This window comes from Ctenopharyngodon idella, chromosome 14, assembly GCF_019924925.1.
Source record: "Ctenopharyngodon idella isolate HZGC_01 chromosome 14, HZGC01, whole genome shotgun sequence".
Lineage (NCBI taxonomy): Eukaryota > Metazoa > Chordata > Actinopteri > Cypriniformes > Xenocyprididae > Ctenopharyngodon > Ctenopharyngodon idella.
The window spans coordinates 4,727,823-4,751,003 of NC_067233.1; the positions used below are offsets into that span (position 1 = coordinate 4,727,823).

Sequence of the window (23,181 nt, forward strand, 5' to 3'; positions counted from 1 at the left end):
TCATTATTTAGCTTTTTTAAGGATGTTTGCATATTTTTAGTGGAACATGAACCCGTTTTTTTTTTTTTTTTTTTTTTTTGCATTGTAATATTACTGTTCAGTGTATATATATGTATTTTAAACCTCCTCTTCCTCTTCCCACAGGCAGAACAATCACTCGTGGCTCAAGCGTCTTGATTCTCCAGGCTACTGCACTGTGGGTGAACCCACACCAGCCTCACACTCGTTCTCCCTCCCTCATAACCTCTGCTCCAATGAAGCAGATGAGGACCACATTATCTCTCCCTACGCCAGCTTCACCTCGCTGTCCGAGCGGACGGCACCTATCCTCAGCGGCTGGCTGGACAAGCTCTCTCCTCAAGGGTACGCCCCATCGGGGCTGCTGCTCTCCTCTCATCTCTGCGTCTCCTGCACGCTCCTCAATGGCTGTTTCTGCTTCCTGTCTGTCCTCTCTGGCCGGTTTGTCATCACTTCACGTGTTGTGTCTCCTGCTGTTTGTTCCTGTCCTCTGCTTGACATCTTCCACTGTCTAGATTCACTTCCTCCTCAAACTATTTCAGACATTACAAACAGCACTATATTACATGTGCCCAAATGTGACCTTTGTAATGTAGTTGTTTTTCTCTGACATCACATTTGTTCCTCTGTTATAGAAACTATGTGTTCCAGAAACGATATGTGAAATTTGATGGGAAGAACTTGATGTACTATGGTAGTGAAAAGGTATGATTGCATGTGAACACACTCAGTGCCATCATGACATAGTATTATTAAAGGGATCATGTCATACATTTATCAATCAGTATTTTTTCCTTTATCCACTTTTAATCTCAAGGTTTTTACACATACATTACTGTGTAAAAGTCTCATAAGGTCACCAAGTCTGCATTTATTTGATCCAAAATACAGTAAAAACATTTATTTGAAGTAATATAAATCTTTTGTACCATTATAAATGTCTACACTGTGACTTTTGATCAATTTAATGCTTCATCAATTAATTAAAGTATTAATTTCTTTAAAAAATCTGACCCCAAACTTTGAACGGTAGTGTAGTTTTTCCACCCTCTGAATTGCTTTGATATAAAGCCAATCTTTGCATACAGGTTTACTGTCAAATATAGTTTTTAACCGCCCTTGCTCCATCCTGAACATTGAATAGTGAGTTAAACAGCTGAACAACACTGAATGGATGTTGTTGACACGTAAAGGCCCTTTAACACCAAACGCGGAACAGGAAAGCTGAATGAATTGATGACGAATGGTCTGTTCGCACCAAGAGAGAAAACTATATTCATTGAGATGAATGAAAAGCAAATTGCCAGAACCATATATGGTGCTGATCAACAACCAAATTCACTTGCATGTTGAACCTTTCAGCTCAGCTGGTCTGGGAAAAGTTGTTACACTGTTTAATCATTTATAGCTTGCAAGTTAGTTTCAATAAATCATAGAATATTTTGTGTTCCTACTGTTACAGTACAGCATGCTTTCAGTACAATCAACTGATTCATCATGATATATGACCCTTTTAAGCACTTCATGCTGCCTGAAGACCTTCAGAATATAAACAATTCCTACATTCCATTGTGTTTTTCTGCAGACGTCACATATGTTGGTGCACTGTTATTCTTAACACAAATGGTCTCTTTCTCCCAGGATGCTTATCCCAAAGGTGTGATTCCCTTAGCTGCCATACAGATGACCCGTGTAGCCAAAGACAATAAATTTGAAGTTGTGACAAGTCACAGGACATTTGTGTTCCGAGCTGATAATGATGGTAAGCGCAGCATTTTTAGCAGATAACTTCCTTTTTCTATGTATTTGGCAGATGCTTTTTAGTGACTTACATTGCATTCAAGGTATTCAGTTCATGCATTTCCTGGAAATCGATCCCATGACCTTGCTGTTGCTAATGCCATGCTCTGTTGCTTGAGACACAGAAATAATTACAGAAATAACAGCAACATTACACACTAACTAAAGTTAAAAAACTGAAATCATAATCAACCACCCCTTTAAATGTTAGTGCATTGTAGTTAAATACACTTAATATAAAGTGGGACCATCTTTTTTATGGCTGATATTAATGTAGAATTGGAATGGATCTTTAGAAAAGTGTTTTACTGCTTATTTGAAATTTAACTAGGGTAAAAGAAACCTTTATGATTCTTTTTTATGTCTTGTAGTCCAGAGAAGCAAATGGTGCAGCATGTTGCAGGAGCGGGTCAAAGAGCAGCTGGTTTTTGGCCGTCCACGTTTTGGCCCTGGCAGTCACTGCCAAAAGAGCGGCTTTCTGGAGCTCAAAGGAACCAAGTCAAAGATCTACACAGCCATTATAATGGAGCAGATCTGGTTGTACAAGAGTGAGCAGGTGATTAGTTAATCACGTTATAGTTAATCGTGTTATAGCCATACTACTCTAGATTTAGTACCAGTGATTTGCTTTACCTCTTTCTTTTCTCAGCGTGACGCAATTTGAGTGTTTTAAAAGTATTCTGAAATTCTTATAGCATATGTACAATGCTTTAAAAAATGATTAGCATCATGGAGGTTTGATTACTAATTCTTACATTAAGGCTGACCCTTTGTGATATGTGTTTTACAGTGCTTTAAAAATGGGATTGGAATTACTGTAATTGAGGCCAGAGGAGCTACAATTCGTGATGGGAAGGGCAAGAGCTTTGATCTCATTACACCTTATAAAACCTTCAGGTATACAGTCTTTAGAACAGTCACGCTATGCTTCTGTTAAGTAGCTTGTACGTGTTTACCCTCTTAAGTCATTTCCAACACAGCAAAAACATTGTTTAATCAGTAATTTGTCTAGTTTCCATTTAATTGATCTTGCATTAAGTTTCCTTTTTCCTCCCCCTTAGTTTAAAACATGAAAAAATCAATTGGCCAATGAGGTTCACAAAATAAACTTAATGTATATTCTCTGAAAACAAGTCATATTATAATGCACAGTTTTGATTCTCTAAATATATCTTTTTTTTAAGGAGATTTAGATATTTTTACTAAAGTGATATAAATGTTTCTTGAACATCAAATCAGCATATTAGAATGATTTCTGAAGGATCATGTGACACTGAAGACTGGAGTAATGATGCTGTAAATTCAGCTTTGCATCACAGGAATAAATTACATTTTAAAATATATTCACATAGAAAACAGTTTTTTATATTGTAATAATTATTAGTCTCACTATATATCTCAAAATTCTGACTTTATATCACGCATCTGTTATACACTTTATAACTCGCAATTCTGACTTTATATCACGCAATTCTGACTATAACTCGCAAATCTGACTTTATATCTCGCAATTCTGACTTTATAACTCGCAATTCTGACTTTATATCTCGCAATTCTGACTTTATAACTCGCAATTCTGACTTTATATCTCACAATTCTGATTTTATAACTCGCAATTCTGACTATAACTCGCAAATCTGACTTTATATCTCGCAATTCTGACTTTATAACTCGCAGTTCCGACTTTATATCTCGCAATTCTGACTTTATAACTCACAATTCTGACTTTATATCTCACAAATCTGACTTTATAACTCGCAAATCTGACTTTATAACTTGCAAATCTGACTTTATATCACGCAATTCTGACTTTATAACTCGCAGATCTGACTTTATAACTCTCAATTCTGACTTTATATCAAGCAATTCTGACTATAACTCGCAATTCTGACTTTATATCAAGCAATTCTGACTATAACTCGCAATTCTGACTTTATAACTCACAATTGTGATTTTTATATCTCGCAATTCTGAGAAAAAAGTCCGAATTGTGAGATATAAACTCACAATTGTGAGAGAAAAAGTCAGAATTGTGAGATAAAAAAAAGCAATTATCTTTTTTAATTTTTATTTCATGGTGAAAACAAGCTTCCATAGAAAACGGCTGTTCTGCTCAATATTTTTGTGGAAACAGCAATACATTTGCCCCAGGATTCTTTGAAGAGCAGCATTTATTTGAAATAGAAATCTTTTGTAACATTATAAATGTCTATACTGTCACTGTAGATCTGTGTAAAGCATTATTTTTAAAAAATCTTACTGTCCCCAACCTTTTGAACTGTAGTGTACACACACACACACACACACACACACACACACATAGGCATTATTGAAATAAAGTCAATTTTGATCAGTCAAATTTAACTGCACACTTAAAGAAAGCAGAGAAGTCATTCAGAGGTGTGTTCCCACAAATTATCCATGCCAGACTAGAGACAATTAATAGGATCCATGAAGGCAGAGCATTAAGAGGGTTTTGTGCACCTTTGCAGCTTTACGGCAGAGTCGGAGCGAGAGAAGAGGGACTGGATGGAGGCCCTGCAGGAATCTATAGCAGAAACACTATCTGATTATGAGGTGGCGGAGAAGATCTGGTCCAACAGGTCCAACAAGATCTGCGCAGACTGCAAAGCCATCAATCCAGACTGGGCATCCATTAATCTCTGTGTGGTCATCTGCAAGAATTGCGCAGGTGTGTGTGTGTGTGACCAATGTGGTGGTGTTAAGACTGGGTGTATTATCAGCTCGATGGCTTTTATAATTTAAATGTATAAAGCACAACAAATTCTGCTGAATTAGACTAGAAATTCATTAAAACAGTTGGTGTGAGATCTTTTGCATTATCCAAATAGTGACTATCCGGCAGTGTCTTGGTTTGTACAGATGGTGCTAAGAGTTTCTAAGCTCATTTAAGAGTTCATATGAGGTCCTCCATGCCTAAATGTGGCTCAGAGGCACCATATCAGGAAGTCTTTTGGGACAAACTGAATGAATGGTGCGTAGAGAGTGATGTGGTGCCTCTTTTGTTCTGTCTGCCTGCAGGCCAGCATCGAAGTCTTGGCACAATGGTGTCGAAAGTGCAAAGTCTGAAACTGGACACCAGTGTGTGGAGCAATGAGATTGTTCAGGTAAGGGTTGCCGTGAGTTTCTTTTTCACAGGTCTTTCTGTGAAAAGATCTTTATGTTCCAGTTATCAGCAGTGCCGGTCCTAGACTTCTGGGGGCCCCTTTCAGAGCATTGATGAAAAACCCAAAATGACCCCCAAACCCTTAATCTGTTCAGAGCTAATTCACTGTCAACAAACAACAGTGAGTTGAAACAGTCAGTAATACAATAAAAAAAAGAAAATTACAAACAAAAGAGAATACAATAGAAAAAAGATACAAATGACATAAACAATTTAGCCTACTAAAAATAGACTGCTATACGGAAATTTAATAATCAAATGTAAAAAATAAAACACCATATGAATTAAATATATATTGTTTCTTATTAAATGTACTAAATCACATTCAATCACATTTAAAAACAAACACTTTGTTGAAGTTTGGTCCCGTCAGCGAGGCACACAAACATGAGTCAAGCTTTTCTTTGACTATTTTAAGACTGTCTTTTTTTGTGTTAGCGATCTTCTAACATTACAATCTGACACATCGTTTTACGCGTATTTGGCAGCACCTATTGTTGCGGGTGTATTAATGACATGTAAGTCTAGACACTGAATATAAGAGGAACCCGTTTTTTAGATGTATTTCTGAGAAAAAAACAGTTTTATATTCAGAACAATACAGTACTTCCCCAGATGTTTATGTTCACTTAAGAAATAACTGACTGCGTTTAAGTGAAACCTTCCAAAACAGACATTTTGACATATTTTTGTGTGTATATGTTCGCTTAAGCACACACTCGAAGCCCAAAGTAGTCTATACTTGTCCGTGTTTCTCTCTGTCTCGGATCAAGCACACAGAAAGCCGCCTAGGGAACAGCGTCTCTTTCGCAGCTCGGTGTGCTTTTAACTTTATAATTTTTTTTCTTTTTTAGTATCAAGCACGTCCGGCAGGAGACTGTATATTATGACAGTTGCGTTACTTGATTAGACTGATTTGAACGTTACGTTGGAAGGGACACAGCGCTCCGCTTTAAAGGAAAAGAATGGAATGTGGCATTGTAAAAATAAAAAAAACAAAACTAAAATTCTATTACTCACTCAGCCCTAGTCATTAAATCCTCTTTGAGAGGAAGGGGGCCCCCTGGTGGTTCAGGGGCCTTTCGCAGCTTCCGTACTTTGCGTATAGGGAGGACCGGCACTGGTTATCAGGATTGCTGATATCCCAAGTGATTTTACTACACTGTCTTTTACAAATAAGGCCAAGATGACCCCTTATCTGTTTTAGCTCTTCATAATGCTTGGCAACGATAGAGCTAATGAATTCTGGGCAGCCAGACTTCCTGTGACTGAGGAGCTGGACTGTGATGCCTCCCCAGAACAGCGGAGAGAGTTTATCATCCATAAATACAAAGAAGGCAGATATCGCCACCCTCATCCCAGTTTCAGCACCCAGGAGGAACTTCTTAAGGTAAAGGATAAACCCTTTGCACTTACAGGGTACAGATTATGCAAAAAATATATAGATTCCCTTCCTTATTCCTCATGACATATCTATTTAACAACTTGATGGGGGAGTTATTGCTCATTTCTTATTGAAAGAAGTTAACCAATCATAACAGAGATTATTTAAATATAGAAGTCTTAAAGTAAAATAAAAAATAAATAAAAAAGCAAATAAAAAAAAAAGTAAACATTTTAAAATTGTTAAGTATGGCTCCTTTAATATATAATTTATTTATATATATATATATATATATATATATATATATATATATATATATATATAATATTAGGGGATTTTAAAAATTGTGATTTCCAGGCATGTTATGTTAAAGTTATGAAAATTAAGCTAGGCTATATTCTTACAACAACAATAATAGTTATTGTTGTTATTATTATTATTAATAATATTCGAGTTTTACATTGTTATAGTTTATTTTATTATGCATTTTAATTATAACAACAACAACAATAATCATTAGTATTACTACTACTACAACAACTCAATACTACTCTACTAATAATATAATAATTAACATTTTTTGTTATTCTTTATTTTATTTTGCATTTTAATAATAATAATCAGTATTATTAGTACTATTACTACTACTACTACTACTACTAATAATAATAATAATAATAATAATAAAAATACTAATTATTATTATTATTATTATTATGTGAAATTAACATCTTAAAGTAATGGGTATAGTAAATATAAATTGTTCTCAATAATGTTTAGTAATCATGAATGATAAGAATGACCATGGAAAAGTCAAGGGAATTCATTGTTCAAAAAATGTGGAATCTTATGCAGATGTACATCTAGGTCTTTTGCACAGATAACAGTGAGGGGATATTTTGGTCAGATGTCTTTAGTGCCACATAACCTCAACACCTTTGCACAATAAATGCATTTCCTCTTCCTCTTCTGCAACAAACACCTTAATTTTGAAATACATGCAGTACTTCCTCAAGTGAGATCCGCTGTGTACTCGAGCAGTGGCCATTTCTTTGTAATAGCTTTGCTTCAAAAGAAAACTTTTAGATCAGTCCCCACTAGGGCAGTGAGGACATCCTGTCTTAATATAGCCAGAGCCATCTAAGTATTATGCCAGCGGTCAAGCCAAGATTAGTGTGTATTATTCTTTCTCAAGACTTTACCAAGGCTATCATTTGTGCATCGAGACTACCTATATACCCCCAGAATAAGCGATGGATGTGCTGTGAATTGTAAATAATTAAGAAAGCTAATAAAAGGACTGCAATGAATAGATGGATTTTTGGAAGAAGCTTTGAATGTCCTTTGGCTGAATGTGCCATTAGCAGTGCATTTGTTTAAGTGTGTGTACGTTTGTGTGTGTGTATGTGGTCCCCCTGCAGGCGCTGTGCACTGCCGTGACCGAGCAGAACCTGCTGAAAACAGTCACTCAGATTTTTGCAGAAGCTGAGGCCGTTCGACTCGCTGACGCTAATGGAAACGTTAAGCGTCTGTCCCCACATTACTCATACACACAGTCTGCAGGTATGATAAAGTCATTTCCAGTACTTCACTACAGCCATATTTCTTAAAGGTGAAGTTTGTAATTTAATTGGTAACAAACGGAACTGGAAAAATAATCGAAATCCCAACAGCAACAAAAAATTCTCCATCTTATGAACGTAGTGCCAATGCTTTTATTAATGTTTTGCTACATTCTTTGTTTCTGTGTACTTTGGAAAGCCTTCTAATCTTGGCCCTGATAGCAAAGTTATGATTCTTTATTTTTTTTTATATATAGTCTATTGAATTGTTTGGACACTAATCAATTTCCTACTAAAAAGTTTATTACAAGTTATCCTTCCCCAAACACAAGGCATTGGTTGAGACATAAGTGAACACGTCAGACCACTCCGTTTTTAAAGTTAACCTGTGAAAAGTTGACATATTTACTATTGGAGAAAGAATTTGACGTCAATAAAATTACATACTTCACCTTTAATATATGAAAGATATGTGAAATACAAGAAGTGTGAAGCATCAAACTGTAATTTTCTGGATTTAGATTCCTGTGTCTATGATGAGATCATGCAGCCCATCCTGTACTCCGGCTACCTCTACAAGACAGGCTCCTTGAACAAAGGGACATTATCCCGCAGAACCAGAGACGGTAGGTGAAAAACAAGCCTTGGCAGTGATTTAGGAACTAAATGTACCCCTTCAGTAAAAATAAAGCTATTCAGTACTGTTTCATACACATCAAATATTAAATTCACTGGGTATTGTTAAGATGCACAAAACATTTCAAAAGTTATGACACTTTCAAAAGTTTGGGGTACGATTTTTTTTTTTTGAAAGAAATTAATAATTTTAATCAGCAAAGATGCATTAAATTGATCAATAATGACAGTAAAATAATTTATAATGTTATAAAATAGTTCTACTTCAAATAAATGCTGTTCTTTTGAACTTTCTATTCATCAAAGAATCCATAAAAATATTTCCACAAAAATAGCACATAAAAGTAGCACAACATTGATAATAATAAGAAATTTTTTTTCAGCGTATTATGCTGATCTCTGAAGGATCATGTGACACTGAAGACTGGAGTAATGATGCTGAAAATTCAGCTTTGTCATCACAGGAATAAATTACATTTTAAAATATATTCAATATAAAAGTGTTATTTCATATATATAAAGTATATATTACATATATAAAGTAATATTTCTAGGGCTGTCAAATGATTAATCGCGATTAATCACATACCAAATAAAAGTTTGAGTTTGCCTAATATATGTGGGTGTACTGTGTGTAATTATTATGTATATATAAATACAAACACATTCATGTATATATTTGAGAAACATTTACAAGTATATGTATTTATTTATATTTTTATATAATTTATATTATATATAAATAAAAATATTTTGTACATAACATATTTCTCTTAAATATATACATTAATTTGTGTGTATTTATATATACATATTAATTACACACCGTACTCCCACATATATTACTCAAACTCTTATTTTGTATGCGATTAATCGCGATTAATCATTTGACAGCGCTAAATATTTCACAATATTACAGTTTTCACTGTATTTTTGAGCCTTGGTGAACATTAGAGATTTTAACCCTTGTACGTCAATTAAAAAAATTAACACAGAGGTCCAAAGAGGACAAAAATATCCAAAAACTGGCATAAAAATTTGAAGCTTGGGAGCACAGACTTAAGTTTGGTCTCATTTTAAAGAAGACTCATGGCAGATTATTGTTGAAGTAAAGTTTAAAAAGTGAAATAAGAAAGTTACAGAGGTTTAAGTTTATGAAAATGATTTATGAACAGTATTTTATATAAAATAAATATTTAATGAAACATGTTGAACTCTAAAACTGCTAGAAAATCAAAGCCATAAATCTAAATAAGTTGTGTTCCAAATTTGAGGTTGATATCTCAAAAAATGAGCTTTCAGTAAGATTTTGTTCGGGTGCAGTACCAAATTTTCCCCATTAGATGCCAGCAAAGCTCCACTGCACACAGTGGTTGGATTTGTGATTTTCAGTACACTATAGTTTTTCTCTCTCACAAATTACACGTACACACACATTTTTTTTAATACACACATATAAACCACACTCTGACATCCATACCAACACACGAAAACATTTATAGCTGCATAATTTATCCAATTGGCTCTATAATATGCAGAAGCAGAAAACAGGAATAAAGCGAGTATTTGCCAACACAATGAAAGCCTATTAACAAAGACTACATCATTTTATAGTTAAACGACATGACATCTAATACGAAAAATACAGAAAAAAATACTTTGTGCATATTTAGTTACTACTTGTATGCGTTCAGAATGTTATATCCTGTTTGTTGCAGTTTGATTGATTTGTTTGTTTTTAATTACCTTTTTGGTTTTATTTTTTCAGCAGATTTTCAAAAGTTCTGGTGTTCGGTGGAGAAGTCTATTCTCTTCTATGAGTCTGACAGATGTCATGAGCCCAGTATGAAGATCAATGTTAAAGACATCATCTGTTTAGGAGTTAACAGGCCAGATTCCAGCAACAACAGCGGCTTTATTGACAAGTGAGTATCACGTCCTTCAGGACACTTTCAGATTTAGAAATGGTCATCGTATTTTACATCATAACATTTATAACAATCTCATTCTGGTCGTTCCTTTCAGATTTCGATACACTTTTGAACTTTACTTAACGTCTGATAAACTGATCCAGTTTGGCTTGGAGACTCCAGATGCATTGCACAGTTGGGCGAGAGCAATAGGGAAGGTAAATATTAATGAGTCAAGCTGTGCTTTATGTGCATAAGAAATATCTTGTCACATCAGTGCATTAGATCTCATCTCGGTTTTGATCTCTGGCAGGCCACCACACCTCTCAGCTGTCACTGCCTGCTGGCGCGAGAGTTCGAGCGAGTGGGCGTACTGCGCTACAAGGCCATGTTAGACCCGCAGCAGTGGAAAGAAGGCTTCTTTGTTCTGCAGAAGTCCAACCTGTTCATATGCCCTGGAAATGATGGAGCCGCAGAGGATATTATAAACCTAAAACGCCTACAGGAGCTCAGTGAGTCTGTTAGCTAAATCACTGTGACACTGATGTGATATTTCAGAGAAAATAATGCTGCAAAATTTATCCTCAGGGATTAATAAAGGAGCTATGTACTTATCCGTCTTTGTCTTGGGTTCAAGGTATTGCATCAGAAACAGAGAACCATGAGAAGAAGGACATTCTGGTTCTTGTTGAGAAAGGAAGGTGGGTCTTTGACTTCTGTAAATGCACATTTAATGCCAAATTAAACCCATTTAACTTTCTTAAAGTGCCACTATTATGCGTTCATGTAGTGTGTTATATAGATGTTTGTGAAGGTTAAAGGTCTGCAAAGTCTCAAAGTGCAAATAAATGGAGTTATTGTCTCTGAGAAGAAAGAACAGATCCTGAACAGCCAGTAATTCCAGTCTTACTTCCTGCAAGAACTTACGTAGGTTTGTAATAAATTTGCATAATGCCAGCCTGTGGTCTTCATTGGCTGTCTGCGAGCAATGTCTACTTTAGGGTTGTCAAAAGTACAGAATTTGGTACCAAGTTGGTACTGAAATGTTAAAAATGTGCTGATACCAGGATTTCCCACTAGCATTTAGTCTTACACAGATACACACGGAAGCGTTTGAAAGCAGGCATCTATCAGCGGATCCCTAATATGCCCGCTGATAGACAGACCTGCTGCTAGACACCTGGTTTCAAAGGCTTCTGTGTGTGTAAGAATAAATGCTAGTAGGAAATGCTGGTATCAGCACATTTTTAACATTTCATCTGTTGAGCACGTGAACACAATGGCCAATCACAGACATATCTGTTGAGCTCGTGAACACAATAGCCAATCAGAGGTGTTTAAGTTAGTGAGATTCCACTCAACAGCACTCAAAATGTTAGGCGGAAATGCTGGTATAGTATATTTGGTACCGACTTGGTACCAAAGTCGGTACTTTAACAACCCTAGTCTAACTGAGGCTTAGAAGAGTTTGTGTTTTCAACATGTCGAGAAGATGCTGTTTTCTGCGTTGTTCAAAGCAAATGAATGAGGACTCTAATGGATTAGTTTCCGACATGCACCGTAAGCAGTAGATCAATCACAACAGATGAGCCATCTAACCAATCAGAGCAGAGTAAGCTTGTAAAAGAGGAGTTTAGAGAGACTGAATACTTTATCAAACTGTTTCAGACACTGTGAGAAAAGAGGTGATGCTGCAATGTATATTATGAGAAAACCTTGTATGCATGTAAACCTATTGTAGATGACCTCCAAAACAAAATTAGGAACCTTTTTAAATTGCATAATATGGGCACTTTAATACATGTTCCTTCTTTGATTGCAAACGATTGCATGTTATTGCAAAAGAAGAAAAAGCCCCACTAACCTTTTATCAAAACATAATGACTGTGCCTGCAGGACTCTCCATCTCCAGGGCATGGGCAGGACCGATTTCTCCCTGTGGTATGCAGACATCCAGAAGGCTGCGGGAGGGAAAGGGAACAACCTTAAAGACCAGCAGCTCAGCAGAAACGACATCCCCATCATCGTAGACAGTTGCATTGCGTTCATAACCCAGTATGGTGAGAAGATTAACGGATGTCATTTCCCTGTGCTATAACATTAACATTAGAATCCAGCTGATTAAAAACTCTCTTACACAGGTCTGGGCCATGAGGGAATATACAGGAAAAATGGTGCAAAGTCCAGAATCAAGCTTTTGATGGAAGAGTTTCGTAGGGATGCCCGTAATGTGAAACTACGTATTGGAGATAACTTCATAGAGGACGTGACGGATGTACTGAAAAGGTTCTTTCGGGAGATTGATGATCCCATATTCATGGCTGATCTCCACCCCTTCTGGAGGGAAGCTGCCAGTTAGTACAGTAAACTGCATATAAATGTTCAAACAAAGAAAATTTGTTAAATATTATGGGTTATTTTCAGAATAATGTCTATGATGTGGATCTGTGGCATGTTACGATTGCAAAAGTTGATTTTGATGGAGCATACACTGCCGTTCAAAAGTTTAGGGTTTTTAAAATGTTTTTAAAAATGTTTCTTATGCACCCATGTTGAATTTATTTAATCGAAAATACAGTAAAAAAAAAGTAATGTTGTAATATTGTCAAATGGATTTTACAACCATATACATAAAATAACACAGAATATTCAAATAACTGACTACTGTATTTTGGATAGTTTGAGTTGTCTCAGTGATTTCTTGTACTATATGCAGAGATCCCTCTAAAGACACAGCGTTTGGACCGATACAAAGAGCTGATTCGAGGTTTACCACGGGTCAACAGGACTACTTTAGCAGCACTCATCAGTCATCTCTACAGGTGAGTAAGCCATATTGGCCTAATTCTGATTCAGGTGTCTGTTTTTGTAATTATAGCAGCTCTTACATGCTGTCTCTTCCTCTCTCTTAGGGTACAGAAGTGTGCTGATCTGAATCAGATGTGCACTAAGAACTTGTCCCTGCTGTTTGCTCCCAGCCTGTTTCAGACTGATGGAAAAGGAGAGCATGAGGTCAAAATCATAGAAGACCTCATTGATAACTATCTGTATATATTTGATGTAAGTGGATAACTTCATAGCATGATATTATAACAGATATAAAATTACATTTTACTGTGTTAAAGACAAGTGTTGTGGTCAGGTGATGACTTTTGTTAATAATTGTTAATAATTTAAAAAGTGTTTTCTTTTTGTGTTTGATCAGATTGATGAAGAGCATCAAACTCAGATTGAACTGGAAATAAGTTTGATAACTACCTGGAGAGACACGCAGGTAGAGCAATTTATAGTTTATTTTTAATATTTTATATTATATTTTCTCTCTCTTCCTATCTCTCTCTACCACCAGATGTCTAAACTTGCACTTATATTTATGCTAATTGAATCGTAAGGGCTAGAAACTAAATTCCTTGGCTCAAGACGATTTGATTGCACCCTATGACCATTTTGAATTTTCCGAAAAACCTACTTTTACTTGAAAAACGTGCAAATGAATTTTGCTGAAAATAGACGCAAGGCTGTATCTCCTTAACGCTTTATCGTATTTAGGCTGATATACCATATATACAATATACTTGGTCCATGTCATCACAAGCATGACCTGAGGCTACATGTTGCGTTTCGGCGCAGCGCCACCTACTGGTCTGGAGATACGAAAAATTCCTATTTTTGCTTATAACTTCTAACTGTTTTTCAAAAATCATAAAATTGGTCTCGTTAGATTCGGGGCATCATATATAATATCGGTCTTTTTGGGCGTCGGCCATTTTGAATTTTGTAGTAAAATACTGTATTTTAGGAGCACATGAACGTATCATTATGAAACTCGGTATGGGTCATCGGCATGATGCCCTGAAGGAGTCTGAGAAGTTTTGGACCAGTGCCACCTAGTGGTGAAAAAAAATATTTACATGCTTATAACTTTGGATGTGGTTGACTTATTTTCACGGGAATCCAAGTTATCTCCTTGGATTCCTGAATCCTTGCCGAGTCCAGTGATACCAAACATGCTAGATTTCGCCTTATGGTTAGTTCAACGTTGTGATTTAACGTTTAAACTACATTCGGGAATATCATAGAAACCATTAGTCCGATTGAGATGAAACCACCTAAGGAAAATTGAAAACATTTGTCATTGACTATACGCTCGTTGTCATTGTCAAAATTTTGAAAAATGCAACCAAAGTCAGGTGTGGGTAATTTTTTTTATGTGTTCATACATATAAATGTCTCCTAAACGAAATGAGATATTTTCACCAAATCTGACACGCTTATATATGGGGGCACTCTGACGACACACACAAAAAAGTGGTGGGACTGCGCCACTTGGTGGCGCTATAATTGAACAAAACATGAAATTGGCTCTAACTACAGAATTGTTGGTCTGATTGACTTCAAAATTGACATGCAGTGTCTTTGTCTCAGTTGCTATAATAGTCCATTATTACATTGTTGGTCTGCTGCTAGCTTTCTTGTTTGCTTCTGTTGTGCTTGGCCCCTTAATTGCTGCTTGCAGCTACATTTTTTATTATTATTATTATTATTATTATTATATTTTTAACATTTTTCTCTGTTTCTTGCAGCTCTCACAGGCAGGGGACTTGATTATTGAAGTTTATCTAGAAGAAAAAATAGCAGATTGCTGCATCACTCTGAAAGTAAGGGATCATGTTTGGGAAAAAAATGATAAATTCAATTGTCTGTATTTCCTGTTGAAACAGAATATGTATATGTGTGTGTGCATGCATATATGCCCTTCAGCAGGATATGGGGTCAACATTATTTTTAGTCAATTGTCCCAGAAGGGAAAAACTATGTGTTTAAGTCTGTATATCTGCTAATGATTTGTCAACCTTTATTAGTACACTAGCATATAGATGGCCTCAAAGCTAACATATATAAAATAATATTGTATTCAAATCTTTATTACATGGAGTCTTTTGAGTTGTCTGCTTCATGTCTGTATGTGACTGGTTTTTGACTGAGAGTTGCTGTTGCACAACATTACCTGCAGGTGGCAGATTGAAACCATTATTGCAAACCCTTATGGCCTCTCCACAGGTGTCCCCCACTATGTGTGCTGAGGAGCTGACCAATCAGGTGCTGTATATGAGAAATATTCCTGCTGGGGAAAAAGATGTGTGGATGACCTTTGAGGCCATTGAGGAAGGAGAGCTCGGTAAAAACAAAATGCACACCACAATTTTACTTTGTTCACTACTGAAATTAGGGGAAAACAGTAGATAAATGCAGGATGTCATTTCTGCAGAGCGACCTCTTCACCCCAAAGAGAAGGTTCTGGAACAAGCTCTACAGTGGTGTAAAATGGCCGATCCCAGCTCGGCATATCTGGTGGTGAAGAAGGTGCCTAGAGGAGAAGCTATAGACATTTTCACAGGTGAAAGCATATTCATTCCATCAGATGAGCTGACTTCTTTCAGAAAATGTAATAAAGTGTAACAAATTTTGGGTTCTGCATTGTGACAAATTAATTTTTATAAATACAAATATTCCATATAATCTCTCCTCTAGTACTGTTCAAAAGTTTGGGGTCGGTGAAAGAAAGAAAGAAAGTGATCAATATGATTGCAATTTACATTAACTGTTTTAATATATTTTAAAATGTAATTTTCTCCTGTGATGGCAAAGCAAAATATATATAAAAAAGTCATTTATTTAATTTTGAAATATATTATAAATGTTTTTACTGTCTTCTTTGAACAAATGCATGCATCCTTGCTAAATAAAAGTATTAATCTCTCTCTCTCTCTCTCTCTCTCTCTCTCTCTCTCAAAAAAAGACCCCAAACTTGTGAATGGTAGTGTATACAAGAGTTAGAAAAATAATTAAATAAATGAATAATAAAAAAAGATTAAATATAGCATGACATTTATTACTACACAGCATCCAAACATAAAACTCTAAAACCATATTTTATCACATAAAAACTCCCAATTGTATATTTTGTTCTCTGTATTGTTGTTGATTTTTGACCTTTGTATATCTGATGTATCTCTGTGTTGTGGGTTACAGCCTATAAGAGTGAGATTGTGAAGTCTGGAGTACTGAAGTGTCGGGAAGAGCCTCCCAAACTCTTGCAAGGAAACAAATTCCAGGAGCGATCATTCCAAATTAAAGACCACAGATTAATCCTGATGAAGGACAAAAAAGTATGCATACAGTTCATCATCAGCTTCTACATAAAAAGCACATTACAGGTTTCTGTATGAATGAGAAGATGGTGAACTGAACATTTCAGCATCTTTCCCTCATCACAGTGCAACAAGCCTGAGAAAGAGTGGCAACTCAAAACCTTGAAGATTTACATGGGAATCAGAAAGAAGTTAAAGCCACCAACAAAGTAAGATGCATTCTTCACAATTCTGCTTTTAGAACAAATGAACCTTCTTTTCATCAGTGAATCTTATAAAACTTTAAATAACGAGTGCATTTACTTGCAGATGGGGATTAACAGTAATGCTGGATAAACAGCAATTGTAAGTATTATTTAAATGTGTTATACTGTACATGGAATAGTTCAGGAATCTATAAGAATCAGTTTTTAAAGTCCCCCTGTGGTGAAAATCAAGTTTTTAAGTTTTTGTTTATATGTCTATGTGGTGTTTTTAATATGCTTTAAGACAAACCATGTGCAAATTCATAAGTCAACACCATTGCTGAGTATTAAAAACGTGGTTTGAAATCGCTGGTGTTTGTGATGTCACAAACTACCTTGTAACCAATCACGTCAGGTTATCCCAGTATATTTTTCTGTTGATATAAAAAATCGGTAGATTTGACAATATATCGGGTAGATTTAACAATAATAGTGTAAATCACGATGTTGTGATGAGCGATATGCCTTTCTCCTCTGACGATCTGAGTTGTTCAAAGCATTTCTAAGGATATTATTTTTCGAAGGCAGACTCAGATGGCAAACTGGAACATGGTTTGTGTAACATTAGCAACACATTATTAGCTGTTTGATAATGTAGTCAAGCAAAAGGCTAATCATATTAATTACCGTTGTGTGTCCGACGTTGTAAAAAGTGATACCATTGTGCAGCGTTTACCTCAGTAAGTTGACCGAGTGGATCTCTGAGCTTGTGCAAGAGAGTGGAGGCGGGGCTAATTAACATATTCATAGATCCATGTATAATAACTGAAGCAACATTCAAGCTATATTAAGGCATGATGAATTTTTTTTCATAGGAAAATGATCAATATTACATATTTAAACAAAGGTAAGTTTTAAGGGATAAAAATGATTGACTACAAGGGGACTTTAATGCATATATAAAGGTATTCATAATGCATTTTAAATACTTTATTCTGATTGGTCAGTTTCTGCATTCTAAATTTGTATAATGGCTAAAAACTGAATATTTAACCAGTGTTATTTTTATGTCTCTAATAGCACTCCATAGCTTCTTCTCATATAATAAAATAATTTTTGAGCATGCAACGTTGTAGTTACATTGTCAATGAGTAAGTCATGAAATTACCAAAAAGTACCAATAAATTATGTAACTGGTACGTCGTGTGTTAGCTGGGAAGGATTTGCATGCAGGTATGATGTTCATTCTGTTCATCAGGATCAGTGTCCATATGTTTATTTCACAGTTCATGTTAGTATTATGTGTATACCATGGTAACTGTAGTTTCCTTAACCTTAACCCAAAATACCACTTTATTTTCACTTTTGTTACTTTTGCTTGCTCATGCCAACTTACTAACTTATTATGTTTGGGACTGTTATTTTTTAGCCTTACCTTATACTGTTTATTCATCAATGTTAGTGATATTATTATAATTTATGTGTAGGTTAAAGGGTTAGTTCACTCAAAAATGAAAATTCAGTCATTAATTACTGACCCTCATGTCGTTCCACACCTGTAAGACTTTCGTTCATCTTCAGAACACAAAAGAAGATCTTTTTGATGAAATCTGAGAGTTTTCTGTCCCTCCATAGAGGCAGAGCGACACGCGTCATCATCCAGAACCAAAAACCCAGAAATTTTTATAAGCTGTCGACCCAAAAAACGAGCATTTAAGGACTAAAAAGTGGATACAGGCGATTGAGACAGAGCGCGACATGTCATATTACTATGAGAACTACGCCCACTGGAGGGTAACGTAATCAGCGACAGGAAATATAATATATAAAACTGACATTTGGATATTTGACTTAACAGTGACAAAAAGTTTACCGCACACGTAGGCTTACTGAGGCATACTGCGTGTCAGGATCCCAAAATTTACCCATTCTTCCTGCTGATGCTTCACGTCTTACTGCCTGTATCCACTTTTGTCTCCTTAAAGGCTGGCTTTTACCGTTCGGTAGCTTATAAAAACTTAGTTCTGGGTTTTTTAGCTTGTTTGCTGTACACCTTGTCACACAGCAGCTTTAAGGCATTGTTCTGTTTTTTGTTAGAAGTCAGAAATGACAAGGTGGCAGCCTCACGCAATACAACACTTTGACGCTTCAAAAAGTTCATAAAGAGATGGTAAAACTAATCCATATGAATTGAGTGGTTGATTCCAAATTTTCTGAAGAGACTCAATCGCTTTATATGATGATGAACAGATTGAATTTAGGCTTTTATTCACATAAAACATTGATCAGCGAACATAAACAGAAGCCCAGTCTAATCCTAATCTATCAGTGAACTACCCCTTTAAGTAAATTGGGACTGTGTGTGTGTGTGTGTGTGTGTGTATCAACCATTTTTGAGAAATAAATTTGCTTGGTTCAAATTACTACAAATTTGGGTCTTGGTATAAGCTTTATCGAAAGTGTCTATTTATATCTACACAGTGAACAATAATCACTCTCCTTGACCTCACAGGTACCTTAGCTGTTCCAGTGAAACTGAATTATGGGACTGGATGACCAATTTACTAAAAGCACAGGTACAGCACATTTTAAACTGAACAAATCTGAACGTTCATTGACATTTCAAAGTCGTAAATTAACATTAACGTCCTCCCTCAGAATGATGATCTGCGCCCACCTGTGATGAGACGGCACTCTTCCTCTGACATTTCCAAGCAGAAGTTTGGCACCATGCCGCTAGTGCCCATCAGAGGAGAGGAGAGCAACACCAACTCCACCATGCTCTCCGCCAATCAGACTCTGGTAGAACACAACAGCGTCCTCTAGTGGTTCGGTGCTTGTGATGCTTGCTTGTTCTTTGCTTTGAGATTTAGCTTTTTTTTGTCTTTGTGCGTTTTTGCAGAGAAAGCTTCATACGAGAAGAGCACTCTCAATGTTCTTTGTAAGTATTTCTTTTTATCTGCAGATGAATCAAATGCAGTTCATGCAAGAATAACTTTAACGTTGAGTTTTCACACCTTTGCATATAAGTTTGTTGCAATACAGTTTGTCACAATTACTCCGATTACAGTGGCTGGTCAAAATGTAAAAGTAGGAGGTTTGAAAAGTATCAAATGACCTTTAGCATTCAAAAGTTTAGGAGTACGCTTTACAAAACAGCCTGTACTTAATTGAGGAATTCCCTTTGACTTCCTTGCTCCTTCCCCCTCATTCCTGTTGGGAACCAGGGTTTCCTGATATGACAGGATGCATTTGGAGGAAGAAAGCTTCTACTGCATTGTTCTGCAACTGTAGCCTTGAGGGAGGGCAGGGAGTTTTGGGAAAATGCTGCAGCCTCTGGTGTGTCCCAGCCCAAAAGCTTTCGCAAGCAAATTGTCTGCAGGCTTCATGCTTTTGTCCTCAATGTATTCGGCAATTATCTTGATGTTGTTGCTCTGATACTGAGACAAAAGTTTAAACTCCGAAAAGGAAGTAATTTGTTTTGAACATTGTTCAGGGGCGAATCCCTTTCTGTGCATGTCCCGCTAACCACAAATACTTCTTTTGTTCGCATAATGGTAGATCATCTAACCAGATATCTAGCAGATTAGGTATTTTCATGACATAATAGTCACGAGTGGGTTCGGTTTAAGATGTAGTTCAAGAGAATGATTTGCGTTGGACTTACACATTTGTGTGAACAAGGACACAAGCTCATAAGCTTACTTGTATTTTATGAACGGATAGCTTTAAAGTTTGGTCTGTTTGGATGAGCTATACATTCAAAGCTGTTGTAAAATAGCAGATAATAAAAATTGTATTAATTATTTGTTTATTTACAATAGTTATAGCATAAATTAAAAATAATACTAATAGTAATAATAATATGTAATAAAAAATGTTCATATAATAGTATATTCACTATTTTATTATGGTTAATTAAAGTAATTAAACGTAATGCAATATAATTAAAAACAAAAGTAATATAATAATAATAATAATAATAATAAACACAATACAGATGTAGTAGTATATAAAAACAACAAGAACTAATAATAATTCTAATTATTATTATTATTATTATTAGTAGTAGTAGTAGTAGTAGTAGTATTGTTGTGTAATATTATAAGGTCCATATATTAGTATACTCACAATATAATATTATGACTCATTTAATATATTAAAAAATGCAATGTCATGCTATAATAATAATAATAATGATATATTTATATTTATAGTGTATATTATTATTATTATTATATATTATTAAGGTTCATATAATAGTATATTCACTATATTATGAAAAATGTAATAATATTAAAAACACTTACAAATAGTATAATAAAATAAAATAATTTAAAAATATGAAAATGTAATATCATACAACAAAAACCAAAACTACAATAAAAATAATAAACAAAGTTATTTATTAAAATTATATAATAATAATAATAATAATAATAAACACAATATAGTTGTAGTAGTATATAAAACAACAACAACAAATAATAATAATAATAATAATAATAATAATAATAATAATAATAATAGTAGTAGTAGTATTGTGTAATATATGGTTCGTATATTAGTATATTCACAATATAGTATTATGGCTCATTTAATATATTAAAAAAAATGTAATGTCATAATAATAATAATTTTATATATATATATAATTATATAGGATTATAAGGATCATATAATATAGTATATTCATTATATTATGAAAATGTAATAATATAAAAAGCTTAAAATTGTATAATAAAAATAATATAAATAATAAAATAAAATAATAATTTAATATGATAAATACACTTAAAATACACTTACACTTATTTTATTACATAAAATAATAAAAATATGTAAATGTAATATCGTACAACAAAACCAAAAACTACAATAAAATAATAAACACAACAATTAATTAAAAATATATAATAATAATAATTATTATTATTATTATTATTATTAAGGTGCACGTTATTTTTGAAAAGAAGTTAATATGATTATTTTCATTATTTATTGAATATTCTGCTCTTTTGTTGCTGTTGTTTTAAAAAAAATAAATTCAGCTTATAACTATTTGTATAGTGTTTTTCATAACTTTTATAACTATGGCATAACTGTGGTAAAGTAACTGTAATGTGTTGTTATTGGTATAATAACTGAGCTCAGTGCAGTTGTGTGAAATCTACTACAGATATGTTTTTGACCTCTCGGTATGCCTTTCCATTGTCTTCTTTCTCCTGCTCAGCCCATGAAGATGCAGCACGACTCGTTCGAGGAGCGCATTGAAAGCCCCGAGCCTTTGTACGAGGAGGTGGGCGACTTCGGTCTGCAGGTGCTCAAATCTTTGGAAACTAGTTTCCTGTCCAGTGCTCACGCAGAGACACAGGAGGTGCCCGCACGGCCCATCAGCCTGGGACAGAGGAAGGCCGCCTCCCTGGATCGCATGGTTGGGTCTAACCCAGTGCACTCTCTGTCATCCTCTGGTCAATCTCTAGACACCCTGAGCCAAGAGGACTCTCTACACGTCCCAGGTAGGCACAGGTCACACAGATCATGTAGCCCCCAACAGGAATTGCTGTTACAGGAACTCTCCACTATGTTCTGCAAGAAACCAGAGTCTGAAGAGCAGCACACTACTGACTGAGAGCCTCACCTGATCTTACAGACTAGACAAATCCCAACTTTGGAACTTGAAATTGCCACATGTATCTGTTTGAAACCGGCCAGCAAGAATCCAGTATTAAACCCATCCATTTATTAACATGAAGTATTGTGCCAAAGCAGTCACTGGATTTAAGTCTGTGAATCTGTGCTATAATTGTTTTGTATAAATTTGTTAAATCTGTTTTGGCATGTGCATTTGTTGACTTGTTACACTAAAACTGACCTCTCAACATTTTTTATCATTATTATTATATTTTATTGTTGTTTTATTTGTACCTACAGATAAAATTACATTTAGTAACTTTTTTAAAATACATTTCTTGGCTCTGTAACATTGTATTTTATGTACAACAGTAAGAAATGAATCGTAATGCATGAAAAGTGAAGCATCTGTGATCTGCAATACATAATCGGTGGAAAACATTTACATTAAAGGATTAGTTCACTTTCAAATGAAAATTACCCCAAGCTTTACTCACCCTCAAGCCATCCTGGGTGTATATGACTTTCTTCTTTCTGATGAACACGATCTGAGATATATTAATAAATATCCTGACGCATCCGAGCTTTATAATGGCAGTGAACGGGACCAACGAGAATGAGCTGAAGAAAGTGCATCCATCCATCATAAACGTACTCCACACGGTTCCAGAGGGTTAATAATGGCCTTCTGAAGCGAAGCAATGCGTTTGTGT

The 23,181-nt window shown here is 35.1% G+C and overlaps 1 protein-coding gene across 7 annotated transcripts in view; it reads left to right on the forward strand.

The window, feature by feature from the left end:
• Positions 1–22,971, forward strand: part of arap3 (ArfGAP with RhoGAP domain, ankyrin repeat and PH domain 3) — a 40,664-nt gene extending 17,693 nt beyond the window's left edge. For 4 of the 7 annotated variants that reach the window (XM_051860170.1, XM_051860169.1, XM_051860171.1 and 1 more), the window contains 29 exons: positions 145–459; positions 654–723; positions 1,660–1,780; positions 2,190–2,374; positions 2,609–2,715; positions 4,311–4,510; positions 4,861–4,946; positions 6,213–6,395; positions 7,811–7,952; positions 8,473–8,577; positions 10,356–10,512; positions 10,613–10,715; positions 10,811–11,009; positions 11,135–11,198; positions 12,394–12,557; positions 12,639–12,851; positions 13,214–13,319; positions 13,410–13,557; positions 13,703–13,771; positions 15,081–15,155; positions 15,559–15,676; positions 15,767–15,895; positions 16,531–16,667; positions 16,776–16,858; positions 16,959–16,994; positions 19,347–19,410; positions 19,493–19,636; positions 19,737–19,775; positions 22,068–22,971. In XM_051860170.1, the coding sequence (XP_051716130.1) occupies positions 145–459; positions 654–723; positions 1,660–1,780; positions 2,190–2,374; positions 2,609–2,715; positions 4,311–4,510; positions 4,861–4,946; positions 6,213–6,395; positions 7,811–7,952; positions 8,473–8,577; positions 10,356–10,512; positions 10,613–10,715; positions 10,811–11,009; positions 11,135–11,198; positions 12,394–12,557; positions 12,639–12,851; positions 13,214–13,319; positions 13,410–13,557; positions 13,703–13,771; positions 15,081–15,155; positions 15,559–15,676; positions 15,767–15,895; positions 16,531–16,667; positions 16,776–16,858; positions 16,959–16,994; positions 19,347–19,410; positions 19,493–19,636; positions 19,737–19,775; positions 22,068–22,466 (3,961 nt within the window). In that variant the 3' untranslated portion in view covers positions 22,467–22,971. The remainder of the gene's footprint in view (positions 1–144; positions 460–653; positions 724–1,659; positions 1,781–2,189; positions 2,375–2,608; positions 2,716–4,310; positions 4,511–4,860; positions 4,947–6,212; positions 6,396–7,810; positions 7,953–8,472; positions 8,578–10,355; positions 10,513–10,612; positions 10,716–10,810; positions 11,010–11,134; positions 11,199–12,393; positions 12,558–12,638; positions 12,852–13,213; positions 13,320–13,409; positions 13,558–13,702; positions 13,772–15,080; positions 15,156–15,558; positions 15,677–15,766; positions 15,896–16,530; positions 16,668–16,775; positions 16,859–16,958; positions 16,995–19,346; positions 19,411–19,492; positions 19,637–19,736; positions 19,776–22,067) is intronic. The other 3 variants (XM_051860173.1, XM_051860174.1, XM_051860175.1) reach the window with 3 other exon arrangements.
• The last annotated feature ends 210 nt before the right edge of the window (positions 22,972–23,181 follow it).